At 35.6% G+C, this 17,781-nt stretch overlaps 1 protein-coding gene and 1 long non-coding RNA gene across 2 annotated transcripts; both read right to left on the reverse strand.

Annotated features, from left to right (window-relative positions):
* Positions 1–4,308: 4,308 nt before the first annotated feature.
* Positions 4,309–9,554, reverse strand: LOC309507417 (uncharacterized protein). The gene is made up of 2 exons (XM_082181592.1): positions 9,207–9,554; positions 4,309–8,255 (listed from the first exon to the last, which is right to left on the reverse strand). Exons 1-2 carry the CDS (start codon positions 9,289–9,291, stop codon positions 6,865–6,867), a joined length of 1,476 nt encoding a protein of 491 aa, XP_082037718.1. The 5' UTR covers positions 9,292–9,554; the 3' UTR covers positions 4,309–6,864.
* A 2,692-nt stretch (positions 9,555–12,246) lies between these two features.
* Positions 12,247–16,631, reverse strand: LOC309507250. Its single transcript, XR_014209101.1, has 5 exons — positions 16,323–16,631; positions 16,087–16,118; positions 15,701–15,945; positions 15,170–15,327; positions 12,247–12,717 (listed from the first exon to the last, which is right to left on the reverse strand). It is a non-coding gene; the product is annotated as an uncharacterized lncRNA (long non-coding RNA).
* Positions 16,632–17,781: the final 1,150 nt, after the last annotated feature.

A 17,781-nucleotide genomic window follows, 5' to 3' on the forward strand; every position in this document is an offset into this window, starting at 1 on the left:
AGTTACTGACAGAAGTTTCATTTTTGGGGGAACTAACCCTTTAATATAATCAGAAGAAGCTAAATGTAGGGTATAAACAAACTACACCATGGTCGCATGACTTTAACGTACGACACCATCATAAAGCTTCCAACAACTCTTTCAGTCTTTATTTAAAAAAACATTTCCCTGAAAGTTTTTTAGATAGAATAGTTTGCAAGAGCCGATTATAAACACAACGAGGCTGTGAAAGCGATAGTGAGTAAATGAGTTTTGGTAACGTTTAATGATGTTTATAACTCCATTAAGCCACTCGTTAACCTTTTTCAAGACAAGTAAAAGCATGTGTATGGTGTTAATATTTTGTAAATGTTTCTGTACCAGTGTTTTACATGATTTCTGAATGTAATAATAAAATATGACTTATACACCAATGTTATGTGTGTTTTTGTTTTCTCTCAACAAAGCAATTTTGACTCGGTGCGAAATTATAGTAAACTCTAAGGCCCGGTTTCACAGACAAGGCTTAGATTAAGCCATGATTAGGCCTTAGTTTCATAAGGATATTTTAGTAGCTTTTGTTATGTTCCTTAGAAAGCATTACAAAAACATTACTTGTGTGCATCTTGAGACAAAACAATGGCACTAACATATTTTAAGATATGTCAGTGCAAGCTGCTTTCAGTTAAAACATCTTAAACAAGCATTTTAGTCTGGGACTATAGGCTTAACATTTGTCTGTGAAACCGAGGGTATATTTACAAAGCTTAGATTAATAAGGATTCAGCCCCGGTCTTCATGGAGTTATGAATGATTGAACAGTAACAACGAGGAAACAAAACATGTCAGGAAGCCGTTATGGATTTGTTATGAAGGATTTCCATAATCAGTGGCGTAATTATGATTTGACCGGGGGAGATGTCTATATTTCAGGTCGCTCATTGAGCGTTATTGACTGCCGTGAGAGAGTGAAAGAAGAGCTCTGCCATCCATTACTGCAGGAGCTGTCCACGATGCTGGTGCTGAAATCTGATTGCCTCTGTTTATGCAGCTTCACTGTGAGCGAGATCCAATATGGCTGATTACTTTCTGTGTAGGTTTAAATAAGAAGAAAATGGTATAAAGCTTGACAAATTAGAGTGTTGCTGTGCTGAACGTTAGCATGTCTGTGATTAGACCTTTTAGACACAAAGCAGCTTTTATTGCCTAGAATAGGGGCTTAATATACATAGCTTATTTCACGAGTTCACACTTACATACAGTACTGTGCAAAAGTCTGAGGCACATTAGTATTTTCACCACACACACACACACAAAAAAATTGTTTTAAGCCAGTTATTTACAGGTGAAACTTGAAAAATTTGAACATCGTGCAAAAGTTATAATTTTGATGATTAAGGAGTAAGGAGCTTATGAAAACCCCAAATTCAAAATCTCAGAAAATTTGAATATTACATGAAATCAATAAAAATAAAGGATTTTAAATACAGAAATGTCGGCCCTCTGAAAAGTATAATCATGCATATGTATATAGTTATATATACTAAATATATTAGTTTCACCTTTTAATTTGAATTACTGAAATACACGAACTTTTGCACGATATTCAAATTTTTCGCGTTTCACCTGCATGTATATCTTTTGCTGTAGTGTGACAGTAGAAAACATCAGTTTACATTTCAAAACATTCCTTTCGCCATTAATTGTAATAATGATTTTCGGAATACTAATGGAATCATGATTTTTGTACAGTATGTACAAGGAGTCTGACAACAGCCGGTATGATCTGATCTCACCATCATCGAGTCCGTCTGGGATTACATGAAGAAACAGAAAAAACTGATGGACTAAATCCAGAAGAACTAGGGCAAATAATCCAAGATGCTTGAAGAAACCTTCCTGCAAAGCTACAGAACTGTGGCAATTAAAACATCATGTTTCAGAGACACCATGTGACCGGATCACTTAGTTTGTTTTTGCTGTTATTTTAAGTGTAATAAGAATTGTAAATATTTCATGATGTGTGTGTTTTTCTGTCACATTACTGTTGTCGCCTTTACATAAAAGCAGTAAGTCATGATTTCACCATGGTTAAAGCTGTAATAATAAAGGCCTTGAGTGTCTCATATCCTAAGTGCACATGCATATCACTGTGTTTCAGTGGTAAATAAATACAGAGCACAAAAACACACACCACTCTCTCCACTCTTAAGGACTTTTTCTCTTTTACTCGGCCAGGGATGAGTGCAGAACACAGCTCTTGACTCTTGAACAGACCGTTCATATTGCCACTGAATAGGACGGGCGCTGGTGCTTCACTGTCAGTGGGTCGTCACCATTACAAGTGCCTTTAAAAGCTCACAGTGTGTCCACACTAGTGGTTTCAGTGGCAGAGTGACACCGCCTGTAATGTTGATCACTGAGGGAGACGTCTCGGCAGAAAGCATGTCGGAGGCTGTGTAGGGAATTGTACGTACAAATTGGCGTTAGTCATGAACAGGAAGCTATTAGTGACAGTTCATTAAACCAAACTCTGTGTCGCCATGGAAATGTCTATTTTGGGTTCATTTATTTCCTTGTATGTGAGAGTGCTGTTAGTAATCTTACTCTGACATCTTTAACCAAACCGCTGAAGAAATCTCTCAAAAATTGACAAAGATGTCTCCAGTTGAATCTGATAAAAACTTATTTTGGAAACATTCTCAAAGAAAAGTGGTTCACTGAAAGCAAATGCGTTTTTTTTTTTTGTCTCTCCGTTAAATGCGGTACATTCAGAAAGTATTCAGACTGTATTATTATTTTCAAATTTCGTTGCAGCTGCCTTAATTTCCCCCCCACATTAGTCTGCACTCAGGAAAAATAAGATTAATTGAAAAAAAAATAAATTTGTTTTGTTTTCTTTCATGGACATGGTTGGTATTTCTAAGCAAAAAATATTTCAATCTGTTTTTAAGATTTCAATTGTAGAATTAAAAAACAGAAATTTCAATTGTGCATACATTTATATATGTGTGTATATATTTTCAATTCATAAAAAAACAACAACAACTATAAACAACTAAAATAATAAGTTTTAAACAACGCAGTTTGGTAAATGGAAACTACATTTGCTTTTTTATTTTATTAATATAGCCCTTTACAGATTGTTTCAAAGCAGCTTCACAGTAATAAACAATAAAATAACAGCACTAATGAAACAATTATGAAAAGAAAATCCTATTTCATTTGTAAAGCAGCTCTACAGAAGATAATAGTGTCATTATTCAGATCAAGTCAGTTCAGTCAAATAACAGTGCCGAGTTCATCAGTTTTTTCATATTAATTGTCTTTTAAATCCCAATTGAGCAAGCCAAAGGCGACAGTGACAAAGAACAAAACCCTTAGATTACCATATGAGTTCTCATGTGGCCAAACCATCAAACACAGGGTGAAGCACGCTATGAATGCTATGGCCTTGGTTTAAATATTACTTTTGCCATACATTTATTAAAACAGCAATTATCCTCAAGTTAATATTATATTGCTGTGCCACCACCCATCTTTTTCTCCCTCTCTCATTCTCACACGGAGAGATTCACAGGTTTTGAGCTCAAACACACCTGGCATGAACACAATCCCGAGGCTTCGTTCAACAAGTGAAATTTCACACCACACGCTATTTTTTCCACTTGCCTTCGCAAACAATGCCAGGAAAAACATACTTTACCTGTTTGTCTCCATATGGTCTGTCTATATAAGCTGCATACACTTTCTCAACACCTTTGTGTGTGTGTGTACAAATTTACTAAGAAACAGCTAGGAAGAATGAAAGAGTATTTTGCAATGGCCAAATCAAAGTCCAGATCTCATTCTAGCTTAATCTCATCTCAATCCATAGAGCATAAATCACATTTACACTGTGCATGAGCACAGACATAACACTAATGACAATAAATCAGTAAGATTGATCTTTGCTAACGTAAAATAGCTTGGCACTGGATGGCCAACTTCGGTCCCGGAGGGCCACTATCCAGCAGAGTTTAGCGCCAACCCTAAACACACATGAACAAGCTGATCAATGTCTTCAGGATTACTAGAAAGCAAGGCATGAGTTTTTATCATGATCGAAGCTAAACTCGGCAGAACTGTGGCCCTCCAGGACTGAAGTTGGCCATCCCTGTGTTAATCCATAAAAGAAAATCATTCATTCTTGATAGTTAAACATTGCTCTAGTTTATCTAATTGTGTCAGTGTTTGCCTGCAGAATGAGCGCTAAGAGTAAAGAAGGCCTACAATGTGCAGCAGATTTTATGCACAACATCGTCAGCAAAAATTCTGAAAAGAAATTTGACAAAAATGACCTGACATGAACACTTGGTAAAAAGGACAAGGTAACAAAATATGTCAGATCTTTTCTAAAAAAAATCAGGGTTAAGAAAAAAATCTTTACATGACATCAATCTTCTGACAATGTGAAAAGAAACGCATTTCATCTTAAGGAAAATGTACTTTTTCTATTTTGTGACTCAAGACGTTTTGATTACACTTTTTTAAATAGCAGATTCTGCTCATCAGAAATAGTTCATTCAATATTTTTAGGGCAAAAAAATCCTGGTTGATACAACTGTCCTGAAATCATAATGAAGAGACATGCCTCATTAAAAGAATGAGATTTTTTATTTTATTTTATTTTTTAAGAAGATTAGTTTGGCATAATCTTTTATTTGTGATTTTTTTAAGGGGGAAAACAGTTGTGTTAAAATATTAATATTTGCGCTGCATAAAAATCACATGGTGCAGAACAACAAAACAGGAAATTATATCATAGACTGTGTCATGCAGGGTACGATTTGATACGGATTAATCAGAGAATGTTTGTTTTCGACTTGAATCGATTCATTTAAATTTCACATTTAAAGCTCTTTATAGATATAATACTCATCATGGCTGAGGCACGTATACGCTAAGTTTCGGTTCATTTTTGTGACGCGCTCCGGAAATGAGACAGAGACGGCAGAAAGCACATTTTTGTTTTCTTTATTTTACAAAAGCATTTTGTGAGTCATTTACATCAAGTTATTGTGAGTGTATACAAATAAAAGAAGATTTAAAGTTTCGAATGATGTCTTACTCTTATCTGCACGACCAAAAATGACCGAGTATTTTAAGTTCTTTCTGCTGTTATGAAAAAATATATATATATCCCAGCACGTTCGATGGACGATAATTTAACATGCCAGCATAAAACCCGAGTTTTAGAACTATGCGTAGCACCACTCGGCATAAACTTCAATATTTCATACAAAATAATCACAAAACGCAATATATGCTTAGGCTATATAACTATATGCCTCGCATCGTTTGAGTCAGCATGGGAATTCACCTCCATCCTAAAACAGTGGCTCCTGTAGTCTCATCCTTAGTTGTAATATTTCTAGTTTTTGAAAACACGATGATATAGCCTACTGCTCTGAATCATTTTCATTTTTCTTCAGCTTGGCTAGCTGTCGAATTCATGTCGTAATAATAGACTATTATGTGACTGTTGTGCTTTGTGACATTTTGAAAAGCCTGGCATGGATTAAGGCCACTGGAACCAGGATCAGAAGTGTCATCTCTCATCACACGAGCGGGAGCGCCGACAGTTAAAGTCCATTTCTGATTTTACTGTTGCCTAAACATGTGTGTTGAAGCGTTTTAATTATATATATATATATATATATATATATATATATATATATATATATATATATATATATATATATATAAATTTATTTATATAGCTCTTTATACAATACATTGTTTCAAAGCAGCTTTACAGTGATGAAAAATTATGCATTTTGGCTTGTTGTTCAGCTCAAGTTCCGTTATAAAGATCATAAATTATGAAATGAGTTCATTTAATCTATAAAGAAGTTCTGCAAAAAATGATGTCATCGTCCAGCTCAGTTCAGTTCTCATACAACAGCATCAGTACAGTTAGATTAATAATATTGTTGAATATTAAAGCATTATTTCACTTCAAAATGAAAATTCTGTCATCATTAATTCACCCTCAAGTCATTTCAAAACTGTATGAATTTCTTTCTTCTGCTGAACACAAAAGAAGATCTTCTGAAGAATGTCGGTAACCAGACAGTTGATGGACCTCATTGACTTCCAGTAGGAAAAACAAAAAACATATGGAAGCCAATGGGGTCCATCAACTGTCTGGTTACCGACATTCTTCCTGTGTGGAAGATATGTATCTAGGAAAATATCTTCCTGTGTGTTAAGCAGAAGAGAGAAATTCATACAGGTTTGAAACAACTTGAGGGTGAGTAAATGATGACAGAATTTTCATTTTGAAGTGAACTATTCCTTAAGTGAACTATTCCTCAACCACGAAGCAAGCCAGAGGCAAGGAACCCAAACTCCATCAGGAGACAGAACGGAGAAAGAAACCAGGCTCAGTCTGGCCAATGAACGAACACGGTGCGATTATGATTCACGTTGCATCACGTCAGAATTCAGAGCGGGATCGATGGCATTCAAATATTCATCTATTGATCACTGTTGAGGGGGAATAAATTAGATCCCCAACGGTGATAAAGATAATTCAGCAGAGGCAGGGATATTTACACTCAGCAAATCACACTCTGGTGTCAAGGTCAATACATCTCCTAAAATATCAGATCATTTGACCTTTTTATAACAAGGCAAGGCTAGTTCATGTAGTAAAATATCATGTGGTGTGACTCCCCAAAACCTATTAAGACATTTCTGTTATTAATATGTAAAATATGTTTACCTTCACACATATGCAATGTAATTTTTTGGGGGAGAAATCGTCAGGTTTTTCTGAATGTAATATCAAAAACATACCATTCACAATTTCACATACTCACAAACGACATGCAATTTCTTTCACTGCGACAAATCTGAGCGATGCATTCTTTCATGAATCTTTAGAGCATATAACCGATTGAAACTCTTGCCACATGATGTGCAGTGGAATGGCTTCTCTCCGGTATGCAGCCGCTCATGTGTCGTCAGGCTTCCTGACTGTGTGAAACACTTTTCACAGTATGAGCACTTGAAAGGTCTTTCTCCAGTATGGACTCTCTGGTGCCTTTCCAAATCACTGCTACTAGAAAAGCCCTTCCCGCATTCCAGGCAGACATGAGCACGTGTTTGTGGGGCTGATGCTGAAGTGAAATTCATGCCACTCTGATCGCAATTCAAGACAGAGTGAGCGCACACGTGATTTTTCAGTCCTCTTGCCCGTGTGAAACTCTTCTCACACTGCTGGCATGAGAAAGGTCTTTCTCCGGCGTGGATTTTGATGTGAGTTTTGAGTCTTACTTTACGTGTGAAACTCTCTCCACACTGTTCACATGTGAAAGGCTTCTCTCCGGTGTGAATCCTCATGTGCGCAATAAAAGTTCCTCTACGTGTGAAACCTTTCCCGCACTGGAGGCACGTGAAAGGCTTTTTCCCAGTGTGGACTCTCATGTGCGTCTGCAGTCGTCCTTTATGCGTGAAACTCTCTTCGCAGTGACGGCATTTGAACGGCTTTTCTCCAGTATGAATTCTCAAGTGCGTCTTAAAGGCTTCTCTACGTGTAAAACTCTTCCCACACTGAGGGCATGTGAATGGTTTCTCTCCAGTATGGATTGACATGTGATACTTAAGGCTTCCTCTCACTGTGAAACTTTGTCCACACAGGGAGCAGGTGAAAGGCTTTTCGCCAGTGTGAACTTTCATGTGCCTTTTAAGATATTGTTCACATGGGAAACTCTTCCTACAATGAGAACAGGTGAAAGGCTTTTCTCCAGTGTGAATTCTCATGTGACGTTTAAAGTTTTGTCTTGCAGTGAAACTCTTCCCACACTGCACACAGGAGAAAGGGTTCTCCGCATTGTGAATCCTCATGTGCCGATTAAGGTACGTGTTACATTGGTAGCTGTTTCCACACTGGGGGCAGGTGAACGGCTTTTCTCCAGTGTGACTTCGCATGTGCATTTTAAGTCTTCCTATAAATGGGAAACTCTTCTCACACTGAGTGCAGTTGAAAGGATTTCCTCCAGTATGAATTCTCATGTGTGCCTTCAGGTTTCCTTTAGTAGTTAATCTCTTTCCACACTGAGGGCAAGCGAAAGATTTGCTGGCTTCTGTTAATGTTTGTGAGGAATTCGGTTCGGTTTCCGAGCAGCTCATAGAATTTTCTCCACTTGGGAGATGAAGAGGTTTCTGATACTGATGCTTCTCCACTACTTCATTTGGGTCTTGACGTTCCCCTCTGAGTTCCATTAGATCTAAAATAAATATAAACTTGTAAATATCATTTAAACATGGTGAAATAGGAAAATAAATTAAATAAGCCCAGTATCTGTTTTTATATACTACCGTTATTACGATCATAAAAGTTGTGTTGCTCATGTTAATTGGGCATTTTAAATGCATCAGTCTTTTTTCTATTCATTTCTTTAAATGTACATCCTCCAAAAATCTGGTAAACTGGCTTAGGTACACTGAGTGAATGTTTTGAAACCAATAAATGAGTCAATGACAATATTAAGATGTTTTTGTATTCAAGGTGCAAGGAACATGTTATTATTTTTTACTTGATGGTTACACCAAATAACATTGTTCTTGAAATAATAGTTTTTTTTTAACCATATGAACACAAGAACTTGGCACATGTGTCCTTTTCATTAGACACTCTTATTTGTCATTTAGGCAGATTTGTTGGATAAACTATAATCTAACAAAAAAAAAGTTACATTATTAACATTATACACTTCATCATATGTCTTTATACCACCCCATTAATATTGGTCTGTCTCGCCTTTACTGTATCACTGTTTTGGCATAATCTGTTGAATAGGCCTAAGTGTTTAAGTATTTATTGAAATACTTATTTTGCGCATAACCCTCACCACATGATTTTCTGAAACCAAACAAAAATCAAATTAAATCTTAATATTGTGACACCCAAGAAGTCACATGGTTTGAAACAGCGTTTCTTCAGCACCCCAAGTGAATAATACCATACTATTACTCAATCTTTAAACCCTGTAACTCAAGCTATTGTAAGAGAAAAATATTTTACACTCCATTATATGGTAAATATAGGCTTAATTAATTAACTGCAATCCAGCACTTTGTCACAAGCCCATATGAATGACACGTTCTCTGAAAATTTGTAACCTTAATATTCATAATGATCAGGAATCATAAGAGAAGAATCAAGAATGCACACAAACCTCTTTTAACATTTGAATCTTCATTTTTCATTCTGCTTGCTTCTGGATAACTTGTGCCTTCACTCTCCTCCTTAATAAACGCCATCTTTCAACAGTTTATCACAGATTTCAGCTTTTGTTTGCTCCTGCTTGTTTCGAAGTGTGTCTTTGCGTTCAGAGTAAGAATACTGGTGACGTTCATTCGCCTGAATACTTATACTACGCACTAAAAGTAAATGAAACGCAGTTAAAATAATGTACGCACTTTAGAGTATGGAATAAAGATGTTTTCCATTCAAAGTCAGAAACTGGACATTCCTACTTGATTTCTCCGGCTTGAATGTTTATCATTCAATGCCGCCATTTTGATGACGTCACGCCACAGTTGACGGTGCGTCATATTATGGGGGCGTGGCTTGACAGCATCTGCTTTTTGCACACTCTTTTCAACACTAATATTTCCCAGTCCGTTAGGATCAAAGAAACAATCTGTTAATATAGTAGCATATCAGATAGATAATTGGAATATGTCGATGTATTTATTTATTTTAGTACATTTGAACTGTAGCCTGTAGCCCAAACATAAAACTCCTATACCCTATACTCTTCCCCCTTATTTCAAACACTCACTTCTTAAATGTTTTTATTATACTAATATACAATATGTGAGAGGTATAAATATAAATGAGGTATACATTATTATTATTATTATTATTATTATTATTTTGTCCTGCTATTTTTATCTTTTTTATAATGAAATTGATCTGTAGGCTATAGGCTATATAATAACCTGTATGTATACATATTATTTACATACACCTACATTTACTAACAAATACTGGACCCAGTCAGAAATTAGCGTGTGTTCACACTTGGCAGGTTTAGTTGGACTAAAACAAACTCTGCTGTGATTGCTCTGTTAGTGTGGTTTATTTGAATAAGTGTGCATGTAGAAACACTGCATGCCATCGTTTTTTTTATTTTTATTAATCGAACCAAACATGCCAAGTGTGAGCACACCCTCAGTCCACTTTCAAACTAACTCTGGTGTGGTTTGACTAACATATAGGCCCTAAATGTAAAATGGACCAATGACATGTAAACAAACTAAAAACAGGACATGATGTCACAAGCTGTGACCCTAAAAAGGACAGAATGCTCAAGCATACCTGTTTTTTTTCACGTCATAGTTGCGATGTTGCCTATCACAGTTCAGTATAGGTATCAGAACCGCATCTCCTCGCAGCAGATCTTCGTTTGTGTGTGACGGAGGGATTCCTCCCGCTGTTTTGACTAATTTACACATTTAATAAGCTTTTCATGAGTCGTCAGCTCCACACACCTACACACATACAGCGAGCACATTTAGCCCAGCAAACAGCTTTATTTTGGATGTTCAACAAGTTCAGTCGCAAAATATACATCATAAAAAATTTTTGTGCTTTTTTTTTAATGTGTTTTGTATCTTTAAGTTTGGTGTTAAAAAGGACAGTGTGAACTTAAAAATGTATTTATATACTGCAGTTTTATGAATGTAATGGTTGATATTTCATTATAATAATTGTATAAGCTAAACAACCAATGACTCTACATTCATTTTGTCAAATTCGAACGTTTTGTTTAGGATTTTATGTGTGAAGTGAAGGACAGCACACAATGTGTTAATTTAACACGTTTACACATCTTTGTGCAAACCTTTCTGACATATTTACTTTGTTATACAATTAACACAAAAAACAGTAAATTGAACACAAAAAACAGTAAATTGAACACAAAAAAACAGTGTTGCCAGTAAATTACTGTAAAAACCCCAGTTGAGTAGCTCCTAATGGAGGGACAGAAAGCTCTCGGATTTCCTCAAAAATATCTTCATATGTGTTCTGAAGATGAACAAAGATCTCACTGGTGTGGAACGACATAAGGTTGAGTAATTAATGACAGAATATACATTTTTGGGTGAACTAACTCTTTAAATCCTGACTCTATAGAAGCATGATACATGTTCTTTGAGACTTCTTGCCCATGTGAAAGTCTTCCCATGATGGCATACGAAAGGCCTCTCTCCAGTGTGAACTCTCATGTCCATATTAAGTATTGCTTTAATTTTCCAACACAGACAGCAAGGGTAGGGCTTTTTTCCAGTATGCGTTCTCATGTGCAAATGATACCCTACTTTAAAGAGCGAAACTCTTTCCACACTGTTCACATGTGTAAGGCTTTTCTCCAGTGTGAATTCTCATTTAACACTCCTTTACGTCTAAAACGCTTCCAACAATGTGAGCATTCATAAGGTTTCTCTCCAGTGTGAATCTTAAGGCTTCCTTTCTCTGTGAATCTTTTTCCACACTGAGAGCAGGTGAAAGGCTTTTCTTCGGAGTCAGTTTTAATGTGCCTCATAAGACAGTTTTCATATAGGTAACTCTTCCCACACACTGGCATCCGAAAGTCTCTTCTCCAGTGTGAATTAAGGTTTCTCTTATGTATAAAACTCTTCCCACACTGAGAGCAGCTGAAAGATTTCTCTCTGGTATGCATTCTCTTGTGACGTTTCAAGCCTTCCTTCATTGTGAAACTCTTTCCACACTGTGCACAGGTGAAAGGGTTCTCATTGTGGATTTGCATGTGCCTACACTGTAAAAAAAATCCTGTAGTTTTTACGGAATAATGCTGGCAACTTTGGTTGCCAGAACAATGCTGTAAAAAATACATTAAAACTGTAATCACCTTTACAGAGCAGCATGTAAGTTTAACATTTTAAACTGGTATTTTTAACAATGGATTTCAGCAACATTGACATGGCCATAAAGTTAATGAACACATTCCTTCAGTAAGAATTACATTCAGCTGCTGTTTTTTTAACATAAAAACCCATTTAATTTCACTGAATTTATGTGAAATATGAATTAATGGTTAACGAACAATGTTCCATCATTGTTGGGGGGTCCCCCCCCCCATTCTAAATCAATTGTATGCACCATATTGCCATGTAGCATAGTAATGTTATACACCATTACACCAAGTAGTCACACTAGGAAAAAGAAAACAACATTTTCTGGGTTTTGAAACATTTATTTTGGTTAAAAGCAAAGATCAGAAAATTGCCTTCTGTGAACATGGTGGCTAAATAATTTTTTAAACATAAAATGCAATTTTAACACTTAACAACAAACAGGTAACAGTTAGCACTTGAAGGAATAGTTCACCCAAAAATTTTAATTAGCCTAGCACATGATTTACTCACCCTCAAGTCATCCTAGGTCTATACGACATTCTTCTTTCAGACGAATACAGTCGGAGTTCTATTAAAAAATGTCCTGGCTCTTCCAAGCTTTATAATGGAACTGAATTGCTGTTTCTGTTTTGAAGTCCATAAAAGTGCAAACGAAATCCCATTCAAAGTCTGCAAGTTTTCGCAGAAGTGAGGAAACCTGTAGGCTTACAGTGGTGTTCTTTTTTTTTGCACAACTTGGTTACAAGTTACTTATCCTTTCTTTGTTTTGATCCACGTTCAGGATTGATGTCAAGAATGCGTCTAAAAGGCAGAAAAGAAAGAAGAAAAAAACAATGAAATAATAACAATGGAATAATTGCAAGCCTTGCAATGTTTATTGCATACACGACTACATGATAATGTTAAACATGACATTTACCAGACTAAAATGCATGTTTGCACCCAAAAATGAAAATTATGTCATTATTACTCACCCTCAAGACTTTCGTTCATCTTCAGAACACAAATGAAGATATTTGATGAAATCTGAGAGGTTTCTGTCCCTCCATTGACATCAATGTCATTGCAACTGTCAAAGCCCAGAAAGGTGGTAAAAAAAACCCCCGGTAAATAGTACATATAACTACAGTAATTCAACCTAAATATTATGAAGTGACGAGAATACTTTTTGTGCGCAAAATAACCCCAAAATCTATGTTACTGTAATTTCCTATTATCACTGTAAAGCTGCTTTGAAACAATCTATATTGTTAAAAGCGCTATATAAATGAAGGTGACTTGACACTGTTTACACTACGTCAACAGCGTAGGAGAATGACGTGAAAAAGAAGAGATTGTTGAATAATGTCGTTATTTGGGGGTTTTTTGTGCAGAAGAAGTATTCTCGTCGCTTCATAATATTAAGGTTGCACCACTGTAGTTGCATGGATTATTTTAAAAATGTTTTTACTACCTTTCTGGGCCTTGAAAGTTGCAAAGACGTTGCTGTCTATGGGTGGTTCAGAAACCTCTCAGATTTCATCAAAAATATCTTAATTTGTGTTCTGAAGATGAACGAAGGTCTTACAGGTTTGGAACAACATGAGGGAGAGTAATTAATGACAGAATTTTCACTAATCATTTAACTGATAACAACTTGCACTGACATATCTTACAATATGTGACTGCCATTGTTTTGTCTCAAGACTTTTGTGTTCTGACTACTCATACCAGTAGTCAGCTTAATAAATACTGTCAAGACAAGTCACAATTCAGTCTAACTAGTGCAAAATGCCCGTGCAAAATCAGTTTTTGTGTGTGTTTTTAGTAATTGTTGGTTTGGTGCCCGTGAAAGAGACTGTGAACGCAACGCATTGAATTCAGGGAGCAGGCTAGGTTACTACAAATGATGGCTGAAATGCTAAAGATATCGTTAAATATATCATTTTTAAAAGGTTGTGGTTTAAAAATAAACATTCTGACATTAGAGGGTTGTATCGGTCAAAGAAGCCCCAAGAAGGTTGTGGTTTAAAAATAAACATTCTGATATACATTCTGATATAAACACTATGTCAGCTACACTGTTTACTTCTGAATATTATAGTTTGGTCCCAGAACGTGATAAATCCATTTAGATTAATTTGAGTAAAAATGTGTTTTCTTTACCAAGAAAGTGGCAAGATGAAAACCACTATTTTCTGTTTCAAACTTTCACATAGCATCTTTAGGTTATAAAAACGTCAAATCCAGATTTGGATTTTCAAAGATCTATTATAAAAACGGATTATTTCCCCCCAAAAATGCAATAAATTCATGACACTTTTTTTTCAAAATGCTATCATATTGAAACTGTTGAAATTAGCCATCACTAAGAAATATCTCCTGAACTTTTTTTGACGGCGATCAGCTCACAAAAACTGATTTTGCACGGGCACTTTGCACTGCTCCCTGAATCAACGCGCTTATTCATTTGTGGATGTTAACTGAATCTGTAAGTCAGCTATGCTGTTTACTTCTGAATATTTTATTTCATTCTGGTGCGCTTAAAGTTATCAATACTGTGTATTGGTGGGGTGGTGGTGGCGCAATGGATAAGACACATGCCTCTGGTGTGAGAGACCCGGGTTCGAATCCACTGTGAGACACCAATGTGTCCCTGAGCAAGACACTTAACCCCTAGTTGCTCCAGAGGCGTGCGACCTCTGACATATATAGCAATTGTAAGTCGCTTCGGATATAAGCCTCAGCTAAATGAATAAATGTAAATGTAAATGTGTAATAGTAGCCTATGCTATTCACCAACTAAACATATCCTATTCTATGTGTTCACAGTCTCTTTCACGGGCATCATTTGTAGTAGCCTATTCACAAACTGTTTCCTCAAGCATATTGTTTTCTCGGAGTTCACTGTGTGCTTTCTACCATGCACAAATAAAAAATGTCACTGAACTTTTGCTGTGTAATTGTAACAATGAACACTCAAACACACCAAACCAACAATTACTAAAAACACACTCAAAAACTGATTTTGCACGGGCATTTTGCACTAGCACTTAGAAGGTTGTGGTATACATAAACACTCAGTCAGCTACAATGTTTACTTCTGAATATTATAGTTTATTCACAGCCATCATTTGTAGTAACCTAGCCTGCTCCCTGAATTCAATGCGTTCACAGTCTCTTTCACGGGCACCAAACCAACAATTACTAAAAACACACACAAAAACTGATTTTGCACTAGTTTATATGAATGGAAAATATGATAATGACTAACCTCTGAACAAACTCAAGGGTGCATGCTGCCTCTTCCTGGTACTGCAAGCTGAAGTTATAGGAGGAGGCAAACAGCGCTGCCAGGCCAGTGATGAAGTTAGGCTGTGATCCTTTCCACACACACCTTGACCTTCCAAACGTAATATCCAGCACTGGTTGCTTAGAGATTGACATGTAATAAAAAAAAAAAAATAAAAAAAAAAAAATATTAATAATTAAAATAACTATTGTGGGTTCCACTGTGGTTCGATGTAGTTGTCTATTCATAGTTATATGAATTAAATTTTCACCTAAAAATTCAAATAATTTTGCTTGTTTTAAGCTTAAACTCACTTAATTTTGACTTATTCTTTCAGAAAACAAGACAATTTTTACTTGTCTATTAAATGCTTCTTCAAATAAGAATTTTAGATATCTGGACTGGAAACAATAAAAAAAAAAACACTAATTAAGAAAAACATATTTTGCAGTGGGGTGAGTAAATTATGGCTTTTCATTTTAGGTTTAAATTACCATTTTAATGTTTACATACCAAGAAATATAAGGCGTGGACTCTCTGGCAAATGTAGATTGCTGGACATCAGCGTTGCAAATTCCTGAAACAATTTTTAAAAAGGACAGCACAACCATTATCAACAGAACCAAAACATAAAACATATTACAGATTAATGAGATTTGTTGAATAATCTCTACTTATCTGCTTGAAGGATAACACCGTCTAACTTCTCTTTGAATTGTGGGAGTAGTTGTAGGACCATGGCATGGCAATCAGGAATACTACATTTGAAAACAACATTAGGAACAAAAGCACGATCACAGAACTGACAGCATTTGATAGCATATTTTTTACCACATAGATTATACATACACATAGATAGACTATAACTGTAACACTAACAGTTACTTAAAATCACTTACATTAGCACTGGACCGTCATCAGATTACAAAGCCTGAAACGAAAAATATATATAAAAGCACGTCATGCAAATAACATGGTAAATGTTGCCTATTATATGAAATATCGAAGTTACTGGTAAACAGGCGGAACAGAGTGAATTGCTTGCGCGGCCGCGGTAGTAAACCGCAAAATCAAACCAAATAAGTTACGTGGAAACAATGCAGAAATGCGAACACACAAAAAAATATTGGCTTACCGTATCACTCAGTTGAACAGTTTTCCATCTTCTCAAACTCTAAATCCCACTTATCGTCACAGGCGCAGGTTAGATTATTTTAATGACAAATTCTTCCATCCGTCTTCATGTAGCAGCTAACATTAACGTCGTCCATTTTCTGCTGCGTCACAGGCAACTGTTTGAACCACGAACCGAAGCTCACAAAAGCTTAAAAATTGCTCACAGATTCGCAGACACTGTTTATCTTGATAACATGAATGATTATTCTGTTCAGTTGAATCCCGCTGACAAATCAAGTTCGCCTGTATAGTATGGAGTTTCTTTTGTGTCTGCTCGCGTCACATTTGAACTGAATTGAGCGCAAAAGAAATCAGTCCCACAATGCAATGCCTTTTACAGTATGATACTATTAGCAGGGCTGCCAACTCTCACGCATTGAGCGTGAGACTCACGCAATTGACACTTTGCACACGCTCTCACGCCACACATCCATTTTCTCACGCACAGAAAAATTGCGGAGCAAGGAGGTACTTTTAATATTAAACTAATTCTCAGCTCTTAGATTCCGTCAATTTTATTACGAAATTCAGACAAAAATACGTTTGGCGCTTGTAAATGTGACGTGCCAGATCGCTGAGCGCCTCCTCAGTTCAAGTGCACGTGAACCGATCATCTGTTACTCTTTTATTTAAAGATGCAGTACAACTTACCGAAAGTATACATAATATCGACCAATTAGTGTTTTTCAACCACGGAAAGAGGTCAATATATAATAGCAGGAGAACAATTATGTCACATAACGTTACATTTACCTCAGGAAAGCCATTTAATGTCCATGTTAATTGAATAGAAAAAATAGCTAGAGAGGAGATTTTGCTGAGCACTATATTACATATTTATTATATTTTTCTTATGTCATTAAATAATTGTTATTATAACAAAAACTGCATTATATTTAATTTAATTTTTAACCTTTAATAATACCAGCAGATTGGACCCTCTATTTTTACAGCAAAATCAATAAAATTGTAAATAAACATGTATCCAAATTAGTCAATATTGAATCAAAATCGGAATCAAATCACAAGAATGGAATTGAAATCTTGAAATTTTTGTCAAGCAATAATAAAAACTGTATCCTACCAGTCATTGTACAATGTAAACATTGTAACATGTTGTCACTAAACTTCATAAAATTGTATTTAGTTACCAAATGTTTTGACAATTACACTTATTGTGATGCAATATTTGTTTTTACATTTTAACATTATGCTCTTGTCTTTTAAACTGTACTGTAATTGAATATACAATTTTAGTCTGTACAATTTACAGAAATAGATAATTTCTACAAAAATATATGTTTTTATAATCATAGTTTTACTGTAAAATTAACAGATATATTTGATTTACTTGTTTACAAAATATTACTGTTAAGTTAACAATGTTTCATTTAATTTACAACATATTATTGTTAAGT

Source organism: Leuciscus leuciscus (genome assembly GCF_965113295.1).
Source record: "Leuciscus leuciscus genome assembly, chromosome: 10".
In the NCBI taxonomy this organism is placed as follows: domain Eukaryota; kingdom Metazoa; phylum Chordata; class Actinopteri; order Cypriniformes; family Leuciscidae; genus Leuciscus; species Leuciscus leuciscus.

Excerpts from the sequence above, each read along its gene's own strand:
- LOC309507417 (XM_082181592.1), bottom strand. The coding sequence starts at position 9,291 with ATGGCGTTTATTAAGGAGGAGAGTGAAGGCACAAGTTATCCAGAAGCA. Across the intron at positions 8,256-9,206 it reads AGATTCAAATGTTAAAAGAG|ATCTAATGGAACTCAGAGGG; the intron begins GTTTGTGTGCAT and ends TATTTATTTTAG.